Source organism: Natator depressus, chromosome 2, assembly GCF_965152275.1.
Source record: "Natator depressus isolate rNatDep1 chromosome 2, rNatDep2.hap1, whole genome shotgun sequence".
NCBI classification, from domain to species: domain Eukaryota; kingdom Metazoa; phylum Chordata; order Testudines; family Cheloniidae; genus Natator; species Natator depressus.
In genome coordinates this window covers 350,675-364,600 of record NC_134235.1, presented here as the reverse complement: position 1 = coordinate 364,600, position 13,926 = coordinate 350,675, and the positions used below count along the sequence as shown (strand labels likewise).

The window sequence follows — 13,926 nt, the reverse complement described above, 5'->3', positions numbered from 1 at the left end:
AATATCTCTGTGGCAGGAAAAACACCACAGCGACCCAACACTGTAGCATTTAATCTCAGAAAGGGGAACTACACAAAAATGAGGAGGTTAGTTAAACAGAAATTAAAGGGTACAGTGTCAAAAGTGAAATCTCTGCAAGCTGCGTGGAAACTCTTTAAAGACACCATAATAGAGGCTCAACTTAAATGTATACCCCAAATTAAAAAACATAGTAAGAGAATCAAAAAAGAGCCACCGTGGCTAAACAACAAAGTAAAAGAATCAGTGAGCGGCAAAAAGGCATCCTTTAAAAAGTGGAAGTTAAATCCCAGTGAGGAAATTAGAAAGGAGCATAAACACTGGCAAATGAAGTGTAAAAATACGATTAGGAAGGCCAAAAAAGAATTTGAGGAGCAGTTAGCCAAAGACTCAAAAAGTAATAGCAATTTTTTTTTAAGTACATCAGAAGCAGGAAGCCTGCTAAACAACCAGTGGGGCTACTGGATGATCGAGGTTCTAAAGGAGCACTCAAGGACGATAAGGCCATTTTGGAGAAACTAAATGAATTCTTTGCATCGGTCTTCGCAGCTGAGGATGTGAGGGAGATTCCCAAACCTGAGCCATTCTTTTTAGGTGACAGATCTGAGGAACTGTCCCAGATTGAGGTATCATTAGATGAGGTTTGGGAACATATTGATAAATTAAACAACAATAAGTCACCAGGACCAGATGGTATTCACCTGAGTCCTGAAGGAACGCAAATGTGAAATTGCAGAACTATTAACTGTAGTCTGTAACCTATCATTTAAATCAGCTTCTATACCAGATGACTGGAGGATAGCTAATGTGATGCCAATTTTTAAAAAGGGCTCCAGAGGTGATCCCAGCAATTACAGGCTTGTAAGCCTGACTTCAGTACCGGGCAAACTGGTGAAACTATAATAAAGAACAATATTGTCAAACATAGATTCATAGATTCATAGATATTTAGGTCAGAAGGGACCATTATGATCATCTAGTCTGACCTCCTGCACAACGCAGGCCACAGAATTTCACCCACCACTCCTACAAAAAAAAAATAACCTCACACCTATATCTGTGCTATTGAAGTCCTCAAACCGTAGTTTAAAGACGTCAAGGAGCAGAGAATCCTCCAGCAAGTGACCCGTGCCCCATGCTACAGAGAAAGGCGAAAAACCTCCATGGCCTCTTCCAATCTGCCCTGGAGGAAAATTCCTTCCCAACCCCAAATATGGCGATCAGCTAAACCCTGAGCATATGGGCAAGATTCATCAGCCAGATACTACAGAAAATTCTTTCCTGGGTAACTCGGATCTCACCCCATCTAATAGCCCATCACAGGCCATTGGGCCTATTTACCATGAATATTTAATTACCAAAACCATGTTATCCCATCATACCATCTCCTCCATAAACTTATCGAGTTTAATCTTAAAGCCAGATAGATCTTTTGCCCCCACTGCTTCCCTTGGAAGGCTATTCCAAAACTTCACTCCTCTGATGGTTAAAAACCTTCATCTAATTTCTAGTCTAAATTTCCTAGTGGCCAGTTTATATCCATTTGTTCTTGTGTCCACATCGGTACTGAGCTTAAATAATTCCTCTCCCTCTCCGGTATTTATCCCTCTGATACATTTATAGAGAGCAATCATATCTCCCCTCAACCTTCTTTTAGTTAGGCTAAACAAGCCAAGCTCCCTGAGTCTCCTTTCATAAGACAAGTTTTCCATTCCTCGGATCATCCTAGTAGCCCTTCTCTGTACCTGTTCCAGTTTGAATTCATCCTTCTTAAATATGGGAGACCAGAACTGCACACAGTATTCCAGGTGAGGTCTCACCAGTGCCTTGTATAACAGTACTAAAACCTCCTTATCCCTACTGGAAATACCTCTCCTGATGCATCCCAAGACCGCATTAGCTTTTTTCACAGCCATATCACATTGGCGGCTCATAGTCATCCTATGATCAACCAATACTCCAAGGTCCTTTTCCTCCTCCGTTACTTCTAATTGATGCGTTCCCTAGCTTATAACTAAAATTCTTATTATTAATCCCTAAAAGCATGACCTTACACTTCTCACTATTAAATTTCATCCTATTACTGTTACTCCAGTTTACAAGGTCATCCAGATCCTCCTGTAGGGTATCCCTGTCCTTCTCTAAATTGGCAATACCTCCCAGCTTTGTATCATCCGCAAACTTTATTAGCACATAATTTGTTGAGGAAGAGTCAACATGATTTTAGTAAAGGGAAATCATGCCTCACCTATCTACTAGAATTCTTTGAAGGGGTCAAAAAGCATGTGTATCAAGGGGATCCAGTGGATATAGTGTACTTAGATTTTCAGAAAGCCTTTGACAAGGTCCCTCACCAAAGGCTCTTACGCAAAGTAAGCTGCCACAGGATAAGAGGGAAGGTGCTCTCATGGATTGGTAACTAGTTAAAAGATAGGAAACAAAGGGTAGGTATAAATGGTCAGTTTTCAGAATGGAGAGAGAGAGGTAAATAGTGGTGTCCTCAAGGGATCTGTTCTGGGACCAGTCCTATTCAACATATTCATAAATGATCTGGAAAAAGGGGTAAACAGTGAGGTGGCAAAATTTGCAGATGATACAAAATTACTAAAGATAGTTAAGACCCAGGCAGGCTGCGAAGAGCTACAAAAGGATCTCACAAAACTGGGTGACTGGGCAACAAAATGGCAGATGAAATTTAATGTTGATAAATGCAAAGTAATGCACGTGGGATTATGCTTTCCAAACTATATATATAAAATGATGGAATCTAAATTAGCCGTTACCACTCAAGAAAGAGATCTTGGAGTCATTGTGGATAGTTCTCTGAAAACATCCACTCAATGTGCAGTGCAGTCAAAAAAGCAAACAGAATGCTGGGAATAATCAAGAAAGGGATAGGACAGAAAATATCATGTTGCCTCTATATAAATCCATGGTACGCCCACATCTTGAATACTGTGTGCAGATGTGGTCGCCCCATATCAAAAAAAGATATATTGGAATTGGAAAAGGTTCAGAAAAGGGCAACAAAAATTATTAAGAGTATAGAATGGCTTCTGTTTGAGGGGAGATTATTAAGACTGAGACTTTCCAGCTTGGAAAAGAGACGGCTAAGGGGAGATATGATAGAGGTCTATAAAATCATGACTGGTGTAGAGAAAGTAGATAAGGAAGTGTTATTTATTCCCTCTCAAAACACAAGAACTAGGGGTCACCAAATGAAATGAATAGACAGCAGGTTTAAAACAAACAAAAGGAAGTATTTTTTCACACAACGCACAGTCAAGCTGTGGAACTCCTTGCCAGAGGATGTTGTGAAGGCCAAGACCATAACAGCGTTCAAAAAGAATTAAATGAATTCATGGAGGATAAGTCCATCAATGGCTATTAGCCAGGATGGGCAGGAATGGTGTCTCTAGCCTCTGTTTGCCGGAAGTTGGGAATGAGAAATGGGATGGATCACTTGATGATTACCTGTTCTGTTCATTCCCTCTGGGGCACCTGGCACTGGCCACTGTCAGAAGACAGGATACTGGGCTAGATGGACTTTTGGTCTGACCCAGTAGGGCCATTCTTATGTTCTTATGTTCTTTGCCTTTGGCGTGCGCCCCTGTTGCCCCTGCCTCTCACATTCATTTGTGGCCACTATTACCAGCGATCCCGGTGGAGGGTGGGTGTAGAGGTATTCGTACCCTTTTGAAGGCATGAAGTACTTCTTCTCTATTCTTTTTGCTGTGGAGGGCAAAGATGCTGGAGTCTGCCACAATGTTTTGGTCATGTCCTGGATTGTCTTTATTAATGGCAGGGCAAGCCATGAAGGGCCAGCCAGGGTCAAGATGTCCACAATGAGGTCTGAGGACTCTGACACCTCCTCTACCTGGAGCCCCAGGTTTTGGGCCACCCTCCTCAGGAGCGCCTGGTGAGCCCTGCTATCATGGGCAGATGCTGCAGAGGTCCCCACCACCGCTTCATTGAGAGACGACGAGTAAGATGCTCAGGCCACTACGGGACACTGTTCTTGCCCTGTGGCTTTCAAAGATCATGCAGTGCTGGTTCCTCAGGCTCGATGTCGACCTCGGCGCTGGGTCTGGTGCCAGTCTTGGTACTGCGGGAATGCTTGTGGGTCAAAGGAGGCAGCAGAGGAGGAAGAAAGGAAGAAAGAGGAGGCAATTGATAGCGACCCCCTTGAATATGAACTCTGGGCTGGATGAAATGCCCATGGGGTCCAAAAGGGCCATTGTGCAGGCACTTGCCACTGCGCCGGCCAGGGCATAGGGGGGAGAGACTGCCCCGCATTGGGCCTTAGGTGCCGATGCTATGAGTGGTGCTGACTTATCTTTGAGGCATAAGACTCTGCCTTCAATGGTGAAGACTCGCTCTGTGGTAACCAGGCAGGTCGATGCTGGATGGTGTCGGAGAGCAGTGCTGAAGAGAAGGCGACTGGTGCCACGACATGGCTGGCTTGCCTCTAGATGGCACCAAGTGCCTTTGTGGTGCCAGTGGTCTGGCATCCGGTGCCCTCTCACACCTGGTGAGAGACAGCAGTGCCATAAAGGCTATAAGGTCCCTCGCTGCCTCAAAAGTCTCCGGCGTGGAGTGAAGCTCTCGTGTCTCTCTGTGTTACTTCCTCTGAGGGGAGTCCAGAGGCACCGGACTTGACAGACCCCTCAGCAGGGCCAGAGTCCACGGTACCGCACTAGATGGCCTGGAGCTGGAGTGGCCCGGCGCTGGTCACACTCCGCTCGAGCCCTCACACTCAGCTGTTTTCAGTGTGGGTGAGCGTCCCCTATCCATCTTTCTCTGTTTCTTTCGCAGCTCTGGCTATTGGGAGCAGTGCTGCACCTCCCCATGTGAGGAGCTCTTCGGTGCCAGAGAGTCTTGACGGTGCAGAGGACCCTTAGTCCCAGAGTCTTTCCTTGGTGCTGGGGGATCCCTCGTTGAAGCCAGTGCACTCCGCACCGATGCAGACGTGATGGGTACTGGTTCAGACCGACTTGGCTCTGAATGTGGGTGGAGAGCTGGCTCCATCAAGAGGAGTTTCAGTCTCTAGTCCCTCTCCTTGTTCATTCTGGGACGAAATCCCCTGAAAATCTTGCAATGATCTTTTTGATGGGATTCTCCCATACACTTCAAACATGACATGTGGGGATTGCCCCTAGGCATAGGCTTTTGGGAAGCCCCACACAGTTTAAACCTTGAGACTGAGGCATGCCCCGACCTCAGGGAAAAAGGGGAGGACTGACCCTGGTAAGTGGGGACCTAACGTCCTATACTAAAACACTAACACTATTAACTATTTACAAGAAGAAAGAAAAGAGTCCCCTAGGGAAATCACTTGCCAAAGCAAGAGAGAACCACTGTTTCAACAACCCTCATGGGCACTGAGAAGGAGCTGAAGAGGCAGGGGGTTGGCAGGGCCCTAAACAGCACCATGAAGGCGTGACTCCCGGGGGCTCCAGAGCCGACCCCTACAGATAACAGGAGGGAAAAACCTTCTGGCGACTGTGCGTGTGGCGCACGCACACCTACTTAGAATCGACATAAACAAGCACTCGAAGAAGAACAATGGTTCTGAGAGATGTGAGCTAGTCCGTTCGCCTCCACATGGCATTAAAAATGAAGCCTAATGATGACAATTTAAGTATTAAGATTAATTAGTTCAATGCTGATTAAAGCATGCAGGAAAGAAGAGGCACAATCATATTATTGAAGCTCTGCACAATATATTCTGAGTAGCAGTTCATTTTGGCTTCACATGTGGACAGAGCATAGAGTGTAGGCAGAGCATGGGAGGTTGTCACCATTTATTATTTTCCAGTTTCACCATTGATGGTCCCTCCAATCATATTTAACAGAGCCTTCCAATATTTAAAATTCAGTTTTTACACTAGAAAGTGATAGGCTACAAATTCTTGTGGAAAGGGCAGGAAACTTCAGATAGAGATAGGAGTTAGGGGGAAGAGGATGATCCCAGATAGTACAGGGAACCTTTAAAATAGAGAGACAAGGTTAGAACAAAAGAAAATATATATATATTTAAGACAGCAGAGAAAAGGTATTTAGAATCCATTCTCTAGAATCTTCTCTCTCATAATCCTAAGAGCATCTTTACATAGTGGAAGGTTATGGTACATAGCTTATCTCAAAACTGATTTAAAAAAATATTTTTTAAATAAAAATGAATGCCAGGATAACAGCAATGAGTCACTATAGGGCAGGCATCTATATAGACTTATGTGTAGTGCTGGGGAGGAGCCGGTGGTCATGGTACACATAGGTACCAATGACATAGGGAAGGGTAGGAGAGATCTCCTGGAGGCCAAATTTAGGCTGCTAGGGAAGAGACTGAAATCCAGGACCTCTATAGCGGCATTCTCAGAAATGCTTCCAGTTCCACGTACAGGGCCAGGTAGGCAGGCAGAGCTTCAGAGTTTCAATGTGTGGATGAGATGATGGTGTAGAGAGGAGGGTTTAGATTTATTAGAAACTGGGGAAACTTTGGGGATAGGGGGAACCTATACAGAAAGGATGGGCTCCACCTAAACCAAAGTGGATCCAGACTGCTGGCACTTCACATTAAAAAGGTTGAAGAGCAGTTTTTAAACTAAGAGATGGGGGAAAGCTGATTGCTGCGGAGGAGCACGTGGATCAGACAGAGACTTCTCTTAGAGGAAAGTCTTTTGATAGAGATTATTTAGGTTTTAGTCAGGAGGAGGGGATAGAAGAGGATGAAGTATGGGCCAGATCAGATGAGAAACATTCACATAAAAAAGAATCTGACACATCAGAAAAGGACAAATAAACAGTGACAAGTTTTTAAAGTGCTTGTACACAAATGCTAGAAGTCTAAATAATAAGAGGGGTGAACTAGAATGCCTCGTGGTAAAGGAGGATATTGATATAATAGACATCACAGAAATCTGGTGGAGTGAGGACAATCAATGGGACAAAATATATTGGAAGGACAGAACAGGTCCTGCGGGGGGGAGAGGGGGGGAGTGACACTATATGTGAAAGAAAATGTAGAATCAAATGAAGTAAAAATCTTAAATGAATCCACATGTTCTATAGAATCTCTATGGATAGTAATTCCATGCTCTAATAAGAATATAACAGTAGGGATCTATTATCGACCACCTGACCAGGACAGTGATAGTGACGATGAAATGCTAAGGGAGATTAGAGAGGCTATCAACATAAAGAACTCAATAATAGAGGCTATCAACATAAAGAACTCAATTATCCCCATACCGACTGGGTACACGTCACCTCAGGACGAAATGCAGAGACAAAATGTCTCGATACTTTAAATGACTGCTTCTTGGAGCAGCTGGTACAAGAACCTACAAGGGGAGAGGCATCTCTCGATCTAGTCCTGAGTGGGGCGCAGGATCTGGTCCAAGAGGTAACTGTAACAGGACTGCTTGGAAATAGTGACCATAATATAACAACATTTAACATTCCTGTGGTGGGAAGAACACTTCAACAGCCCGACACTGTGGCATTTAATTTCAGAAAGGGGAACTATGCAAAAATGAGGAGGTTAGTTAAACAGAAATTAAAAGGTACAGTGACTAGAGGGAAATCCCTGCAAGCTGCATGGACACTTTTCAAAGACACCATAATAGAGGCCCAACTTAAATGTACACCCCAAATTAAAAAACACAGTAAACGAACTAAAAAAGAGCCACTGTGGCTTAACAACCATGTAAAAGAAGCAGTGAGAGATAAAAGGCATCTTTTAAAAAGTGGAAGTCAAATCCTAGTGAGGTAAATAGAAAGGAGCATAAACGCTGCCAAATTAAGTGTAAAAATGTAATAAGAAAAGCCAAAAAGGAGTTTGAAGAACGGCTAGCCAAAAACTGTAACAAAATGTTTTTAAGTACATCAGAAGCAGGAAGCCTGCTAAACAACCAGTGGGGCCCCTGGACGATCGAGATACAAAAGGAGCACTTAAAGACGATAAAGTCATCGCAAAGAAACTAAATGAATTCTTTGCTTCAGTCTTCATGGCTGAGGATATTAGGGAGATTCCCAAACATGAGCCATCCTTTCTAGGTGACAGATCTGAGGAATTGTCAGAGATTGAAGTGCCATTAGAGGAGGTTTTTGGAATTAATTGATAATCTTAACAGTAACAAGTCACCGGGACCAGATGGCATTCACCCAAGAGTTCTGAAAGAACTCAAATGGGAAATTGTGGAACTATTAACTACGTTTTGTAACCTGTCCTTTAAATCAGCTACTGTACCCAATGACTGGAAGATAGCTAATGTAACGCCAATATTTAAGAAGGGCTCTAGAGGTGATCCTGGCAATAACAGACCGGTATGTCTAACGTCAGTACCGAGCAAATTAGTTGAAACAATAGCAAAGAATAAAATAGACACATAGAAGAACATAAATTGTTGGGCAAAAGTCAACACTGTTTCTGTAAAGGGAGATCATAGAATCATAGAATCATAGAATATCAGGGTTGGAAGGGACCCCAGAAGGTCATCTAGTCCAACCCCCTGCTCGAAGCAGGACCAATTCCCAGTTAAATCATCCCAGCCAGGGCTTTGTCAAGCCTGACCTTAAAAACCTCTAAGGAAGGAGATTCTACCACCTCCCTAGGTAACGCATTCCAGTGTTTCACCACCCTCTTAGTGAAAAAGTTTTTCCTAATATCCAATCTAAACCTCCCCCATTGCAACTTGAGACCATTACTCCTCGTTCTGTCATCTGCTACCATTGAGAACAGTCTAGAGCCATCCTCTTTGGAACCCCCTTTCAGGTAGTTGAAAGCAGCTATCAAATCCCCCCTCATTCTTCTCTTCTGCAGACTAAACAATCCCAGCTCCCTCAGCCTCTCCTCATAAGTCATGTGCTCTAGACCCCTAATCATTTTTGTTGCCCTTCGCTGGACTCTCTCCAATTTATCCACATCCTTCTTGTAGTGTGGGGCCCAAAACTGGACACAGTACTCCAGATGAGGCCTCACCAGTGTCGAATAGAGGGGAACGATCACGTCCCTCGATCTGCTCGTTATGCCCCTACTTATACATCCCAAAATGCCATTGGCCTTCTTGGCAACAAGGGCACACTGTTGACTCATATCCAGCTTCTCATCCACTGTCACCCCAGGTCCTTTTCCGCAGAACTGCTGCCTAGCCATTCGGTCCCTAGTCTGTAGCGGTGCATTGGATTCTTCCATCCTAAGTGCAGGACCCTGCACTTATCCTTATTGAACCTCATCAGATTTCTTTTGGCCCAATCCTCCAATTTGTCTAGGTCCCTCTGTATCCTATCCCTCCCCTCCAGCGTATCTACCACTCCTCCCAGTTTAGTATCATCCGCAAATTTGCTGAGAGTGCAATCCACACCATCCTCCAGATCATTTATGAAGATATTGAACAAAACCGGCCCCAGGACCGACCCCTGGGGCACTCCACTTGACACCGGCTGCCAACTAGACATGGAGCCATTGATCACTACCCGTTGAGCCCGACAATCTAGCCAGGTTCGCCACGAGTTTTCAAAGATAATGGCCAATGGCTCTGCAATCACAGCCGCCAATTCCTTCAGCACTCTCGGATGCAACTCGTCCGGCCCCATGGACTTGTGCACATCCAGCTTTTCTAAATAGTCCCTAACCACCTCTATCTCCACAGAGGGCTGGCCATCTCTTCCCCATTCTGTGATGCCCAGCGCAGCAGTCTGGGAGCTGACCTTGTTAGTGAAAACAGAGGCAAAAAAAGCATTGAGTACATTAGCTTTTTCCACATCCTCTGTCACTAGGTTGCCTCCCTCATTCAGTAAGGGGCCCACACTTTCCTTGGCTTTCTTCTTGTCGCCAACATACCTGAAGAAACCCTTCTTGTTACTCTTGACATCTCTTGCTAGCTGCAGCTCCAGGTGCGATTTGGCCCTCCTGATATCTTTCCTACATGCCCGAGCAATATTTTATACTCTTCCCTGGTCATATGTCCAACCTTCCACTTCTTGTAAGCTTCTTTTTTATGTTTAAGATCCGCTAGGATTTCACCATTAAGCCAAGCTGGTCGCCTGCCATATTTACTATTCTTTCGACTCATCGGGATGGTTTGTCCCTGTAACCTCAACAGGGATTCCTTGAAATACAGCCAGCTCTCCTGGACTCCCTTCCCCTTCATGTTAGTCCCCCAGGGGATCCTGGCCATCTGTTCCCTGAGGGAGTCGAAGTCTGCTTTCCTGAAGTCCAGGGTCCGTATCCTGCTGCTTACCTTTCTTCCCTGCGTCAGGATCCTGAACTCAACCAACTCATGGTCACTGCCTCCCAGATTCCCATCCACTTTTGCTTCCCCCACTAATTCTACCCGGTTTGTGAGCAGCAGGTCAAGAAAAGCGCCCCCCCTAGTTGGCTCCCCTAGCACTTGCGCCAGGAAATTGTCCCCTACGCTTTCCAAAAACTTCCTGGATTGTCTATGCACCGCTGTATTGCTCTCCCAGCAGATATCAGGAAAATTAAAGTCACCCATGAGACTTGTCTTGTCTTACTAATCTATTACATGCATCCGACAAGTGGGACAGTTTGCCCGAGGCCCCGCAGACAGGGCGGGGGCAATTTCGGCGGCAATTCGGCGGTGGGTCTTTCAGTCCCTCTCTTCCTGGGGGTCGGCGACACTTCGGCAGCAGCTCATTCGCTCTGCTTCAGTCTTCTGCGGCAATTCAGCAGCGGGGTCCTCCTGTCCTTTTCTTCCTTCGGCAGCATGACATGGGTTTTTCTTTTTTTTTTTCTTCGCTGCTTGGGGCGGCAAAACTATCACTTTTTAATGGAAGGGGCCCCCGAAATTGCTTTGCCCCAGGCCCCCTGAATCCTCTGGGTGACACTGGTTCTTTGAAGGGGTCAACAAACGTGGACAAGGGGGATCCAGTGGACATAGTGTACTTAGATTTCCAGAAAGCCTTTGACAAGGTCTCTCACCAAAGGCTCTTACGTAAATTAAGTTGTCATGGATAAAAGGGAAGATCCTTTCATGGACTGAGAACTGGTTAAAAGACAGGGAACAAAGGGCAGGAATAAATGGTAAATTTTCAGAATGGAGAGAGGTAACTAGTGGTGTTCCCCAAGGGTCAGTCCTAGGACCAATCCTATTCAACTTATTCATAAATGATCTGGAGAAAGGAGTAAACAGTGAAGTGGGAAAGTTTGCAGATGATACTAAACTGCTCAAGATAGTTAAGACCAAAGCAGACTGTGAAAAACTTCAAAAAGATCTCACAAAACTAAGTGATTGGGCAACAAAATGGCAAATGACATTTAATGTGGATAAATGTAAAGTAATGCACATTGGAAAAAATAACCCCAACTATAAATACAATAGGATGGGGACTAATTTAGCTACAACTAATCAGGAGAAAGATCTTGGAGTCATCGTGGATAGTGTGCAGCGGCAGTCAAAAAAGCAAATGGGATGTTAGGAATTATTAAAAAAGGGATAGAGAATCAGATGGAGAATATCTTATTGCCCTTATATAAATCCATGGTACACCCACATCTTGAATACTGCATACAGATGTGGTCTCCTCATCTCAAAAAAGATATACTGGCATTAGAAAAGGTTCAGAAAAGGGTAACTAAAATGATTAGGGGTTTGGAATGAGGCTAGGTCTTTTCACCTTGGAAAAGAGGAGACTAAGGGGAGATGTGATAGAGGTACATAAAATCATGAGTGGTGTGGAGAAAGTGAATAAGGAAAAGTTATTTACTTGTTCCCGTAATATAAGAACTAGGGGCCACCAAATGAAATTAATGGGTAGCAGGTTTAAAACAAATAAAAGGAAGTTCTTCTTCACACAGAGCACAATCAACCTGTGGAACTCCTTGCCTGAGGAGGTTGTGAAGGCTAGGACTATAACAGGGTTTAAAAGAGAACTAGATAAATTCATGGAGGTTAAGTCCATTAATGGCTATTAGCTAGGATGGGTAAGGAATGGTATCCTAGCCTCTGTTTGTCAGAAGGTGGAGATGGATGGCAGGAGAGAGATCACTTGATCATTACCTGTTAGGTTCACTCCCTCAGGGGCACCTGGCATTGGCCGCTGACAGCAGAAAGGACAGTGGGCTGGATGGACCTTTGGTCTGACCCAGTCTGGACATTCTTATGTTCTTAGGCATTAGTCAGTCAGAAGTGCACTTGATGGCTGAGAGTGCTGGACTCTGTGCCTCAAAACGCAATTAAGGCCTGCACATGTATATCCTATTGCTATATTGGTGCAGTTACCAAACTTCTAAATGCTCTCTCTGTATTTCCAATTAAACTTACTTCTTACCTCTCTCTGGAGGCGCTCCATTAACTCTGTGTATTCTCTCTGCTCCCTAAGGCGCTTCTCCCTTGCTCTACATGCCAGGATGCGACGGAAAGCACACTGCAACGTTAGCACAGCCTTTTCTTTGTCGTTCAGTTCTGTGTAGTGCATAGAGAATGAATGAAGATAGACTGCAACAGAATGTGGATTTGAAACGGTAGAACTGCAGACAGAATTCAGTGTTCACAAATGCAAGGTAATGCACAGTGGAAGGAATAATTTAAACTTCTGATACATAATTTAAAGGTAACCAGCCACTCAGAAAGAAGATTTGGGAATCACTGTGAACAACTGGTTGATGTGCCACAGTGGTCAAAGACTGGAAATGGATAGGACATCCACCATTCTTACTCATAACACTGATTTGTGCATTCAAATGACAAAATAGATCGTTTTCAGCTCTAACTTCTAGAAACTCCATAAAATTCCAATCAGGCCAGAGAGATTGTTCAAATGGAATCCTATTTCCTTTCACTCTGTTAGACAACCTGGGATAACTGTTTTGCTATTTAATATCCTGGAGGTAGAAGGAAATACAGGAACTAATCAAGGACCCAGGCTGACATTTTTTTTAAAAAGTACCGATTTCCACCAGTTTGTGATTAAATTTCTACTTCCAGCCCCACGTTAAAGTGCCTTATTATTAATTAGTGTGTATCTTGGATGACCAACTTGTTGCTAGTACTCAATATGAATAAGAAGTACTGTTTTAATGGGTAAAAGTGCTCCATACTCAGTGGTGCAAGTAGAATTCATTTCTTATCGGTATGCTGCACCAGCTAAAAGGGAGAGGGACGCATGTGACCTCCCCACATGACACGCCCCCCCCCGTGACTCCTCCCTGCCCCACCCCCAGCCCAGGGCCCCGCGGTCTCCCCCTCCCTTTCCCATGATCCATCCCACGTTACCTGGAGGTGGGGGGTGTTTCTGTACTCCTCCCGCTGCGCCGGAGACTTCTGAACTAGAGGGCTCTCCAGAACCAGCCGGAGGACAGGGCTGGGCTGGGGGCGTAACAGCCACACCTGAGGAGCTGCCAGCGTGTGGCTGCTGGGTGGACCCACGTTCTGCTCCTTTCGCTGCTGCGGTTCAGGGCTCTCCTGGGAACCACAGCAGCAAATGGAGCAGAACGTGGAGCCACCCAGTGGCCGCACGCCGGCAGCTCCTCCAGCATGGCTGTACTGCCCCCAGCCCTGTCCTCCTGCAGGGCTGCTGTACAGTGGGGTCGCCCAATGGCCCCACGTTTTGCTCTCCTGTGTCTTTCTGGTATGGTGTACTGGTTATAAATATCTTACAGGTACGGCGTACCGTACCGTACTGCCCTACTTGCACCACTGTCCATACTATTTACCAAAACAGCTTGAGTGACAATACTACGTTTAGGTATTATTTCCCTTTTATATATTGATAGTAATCATGTTGCAAGACCTGAAAAATTTACCATGGATAAAAGAGCATGTTTCAAACAGGCCTCCAGTGGCAGCATGGTGAGCTATAAACAAGAAGTGGGCCATCGCTTAGTAACTGCTAGTAGGGGAAGAGTTATAGAATTACAAAGCTTGTCCCAGATTTCAGATTTAG

The 13,926-nt window shown here is 44.9% G+C and overlaps 1 protein-coding gene across 1 annotated transcript in view; it reads right to left on the bottom strand.

Annotated features, from left to right (window-relative positions):
* IQANK1 (IQ motif and ankyrin repeat containing 1) overlaps positions 1-13,926 on the bottom strand; it is a 167,093-nt gene that overhangs the window by 108,404 nt on the left and 44,763 nt on the right. The window contains 1 exon segment of the mRNA XM_074943621.1: positions 12,313-12,446. Within this exon segment, the coding sequence (XP_074799722.1) occupies positions 12,313-12,446 (134 nt within the window).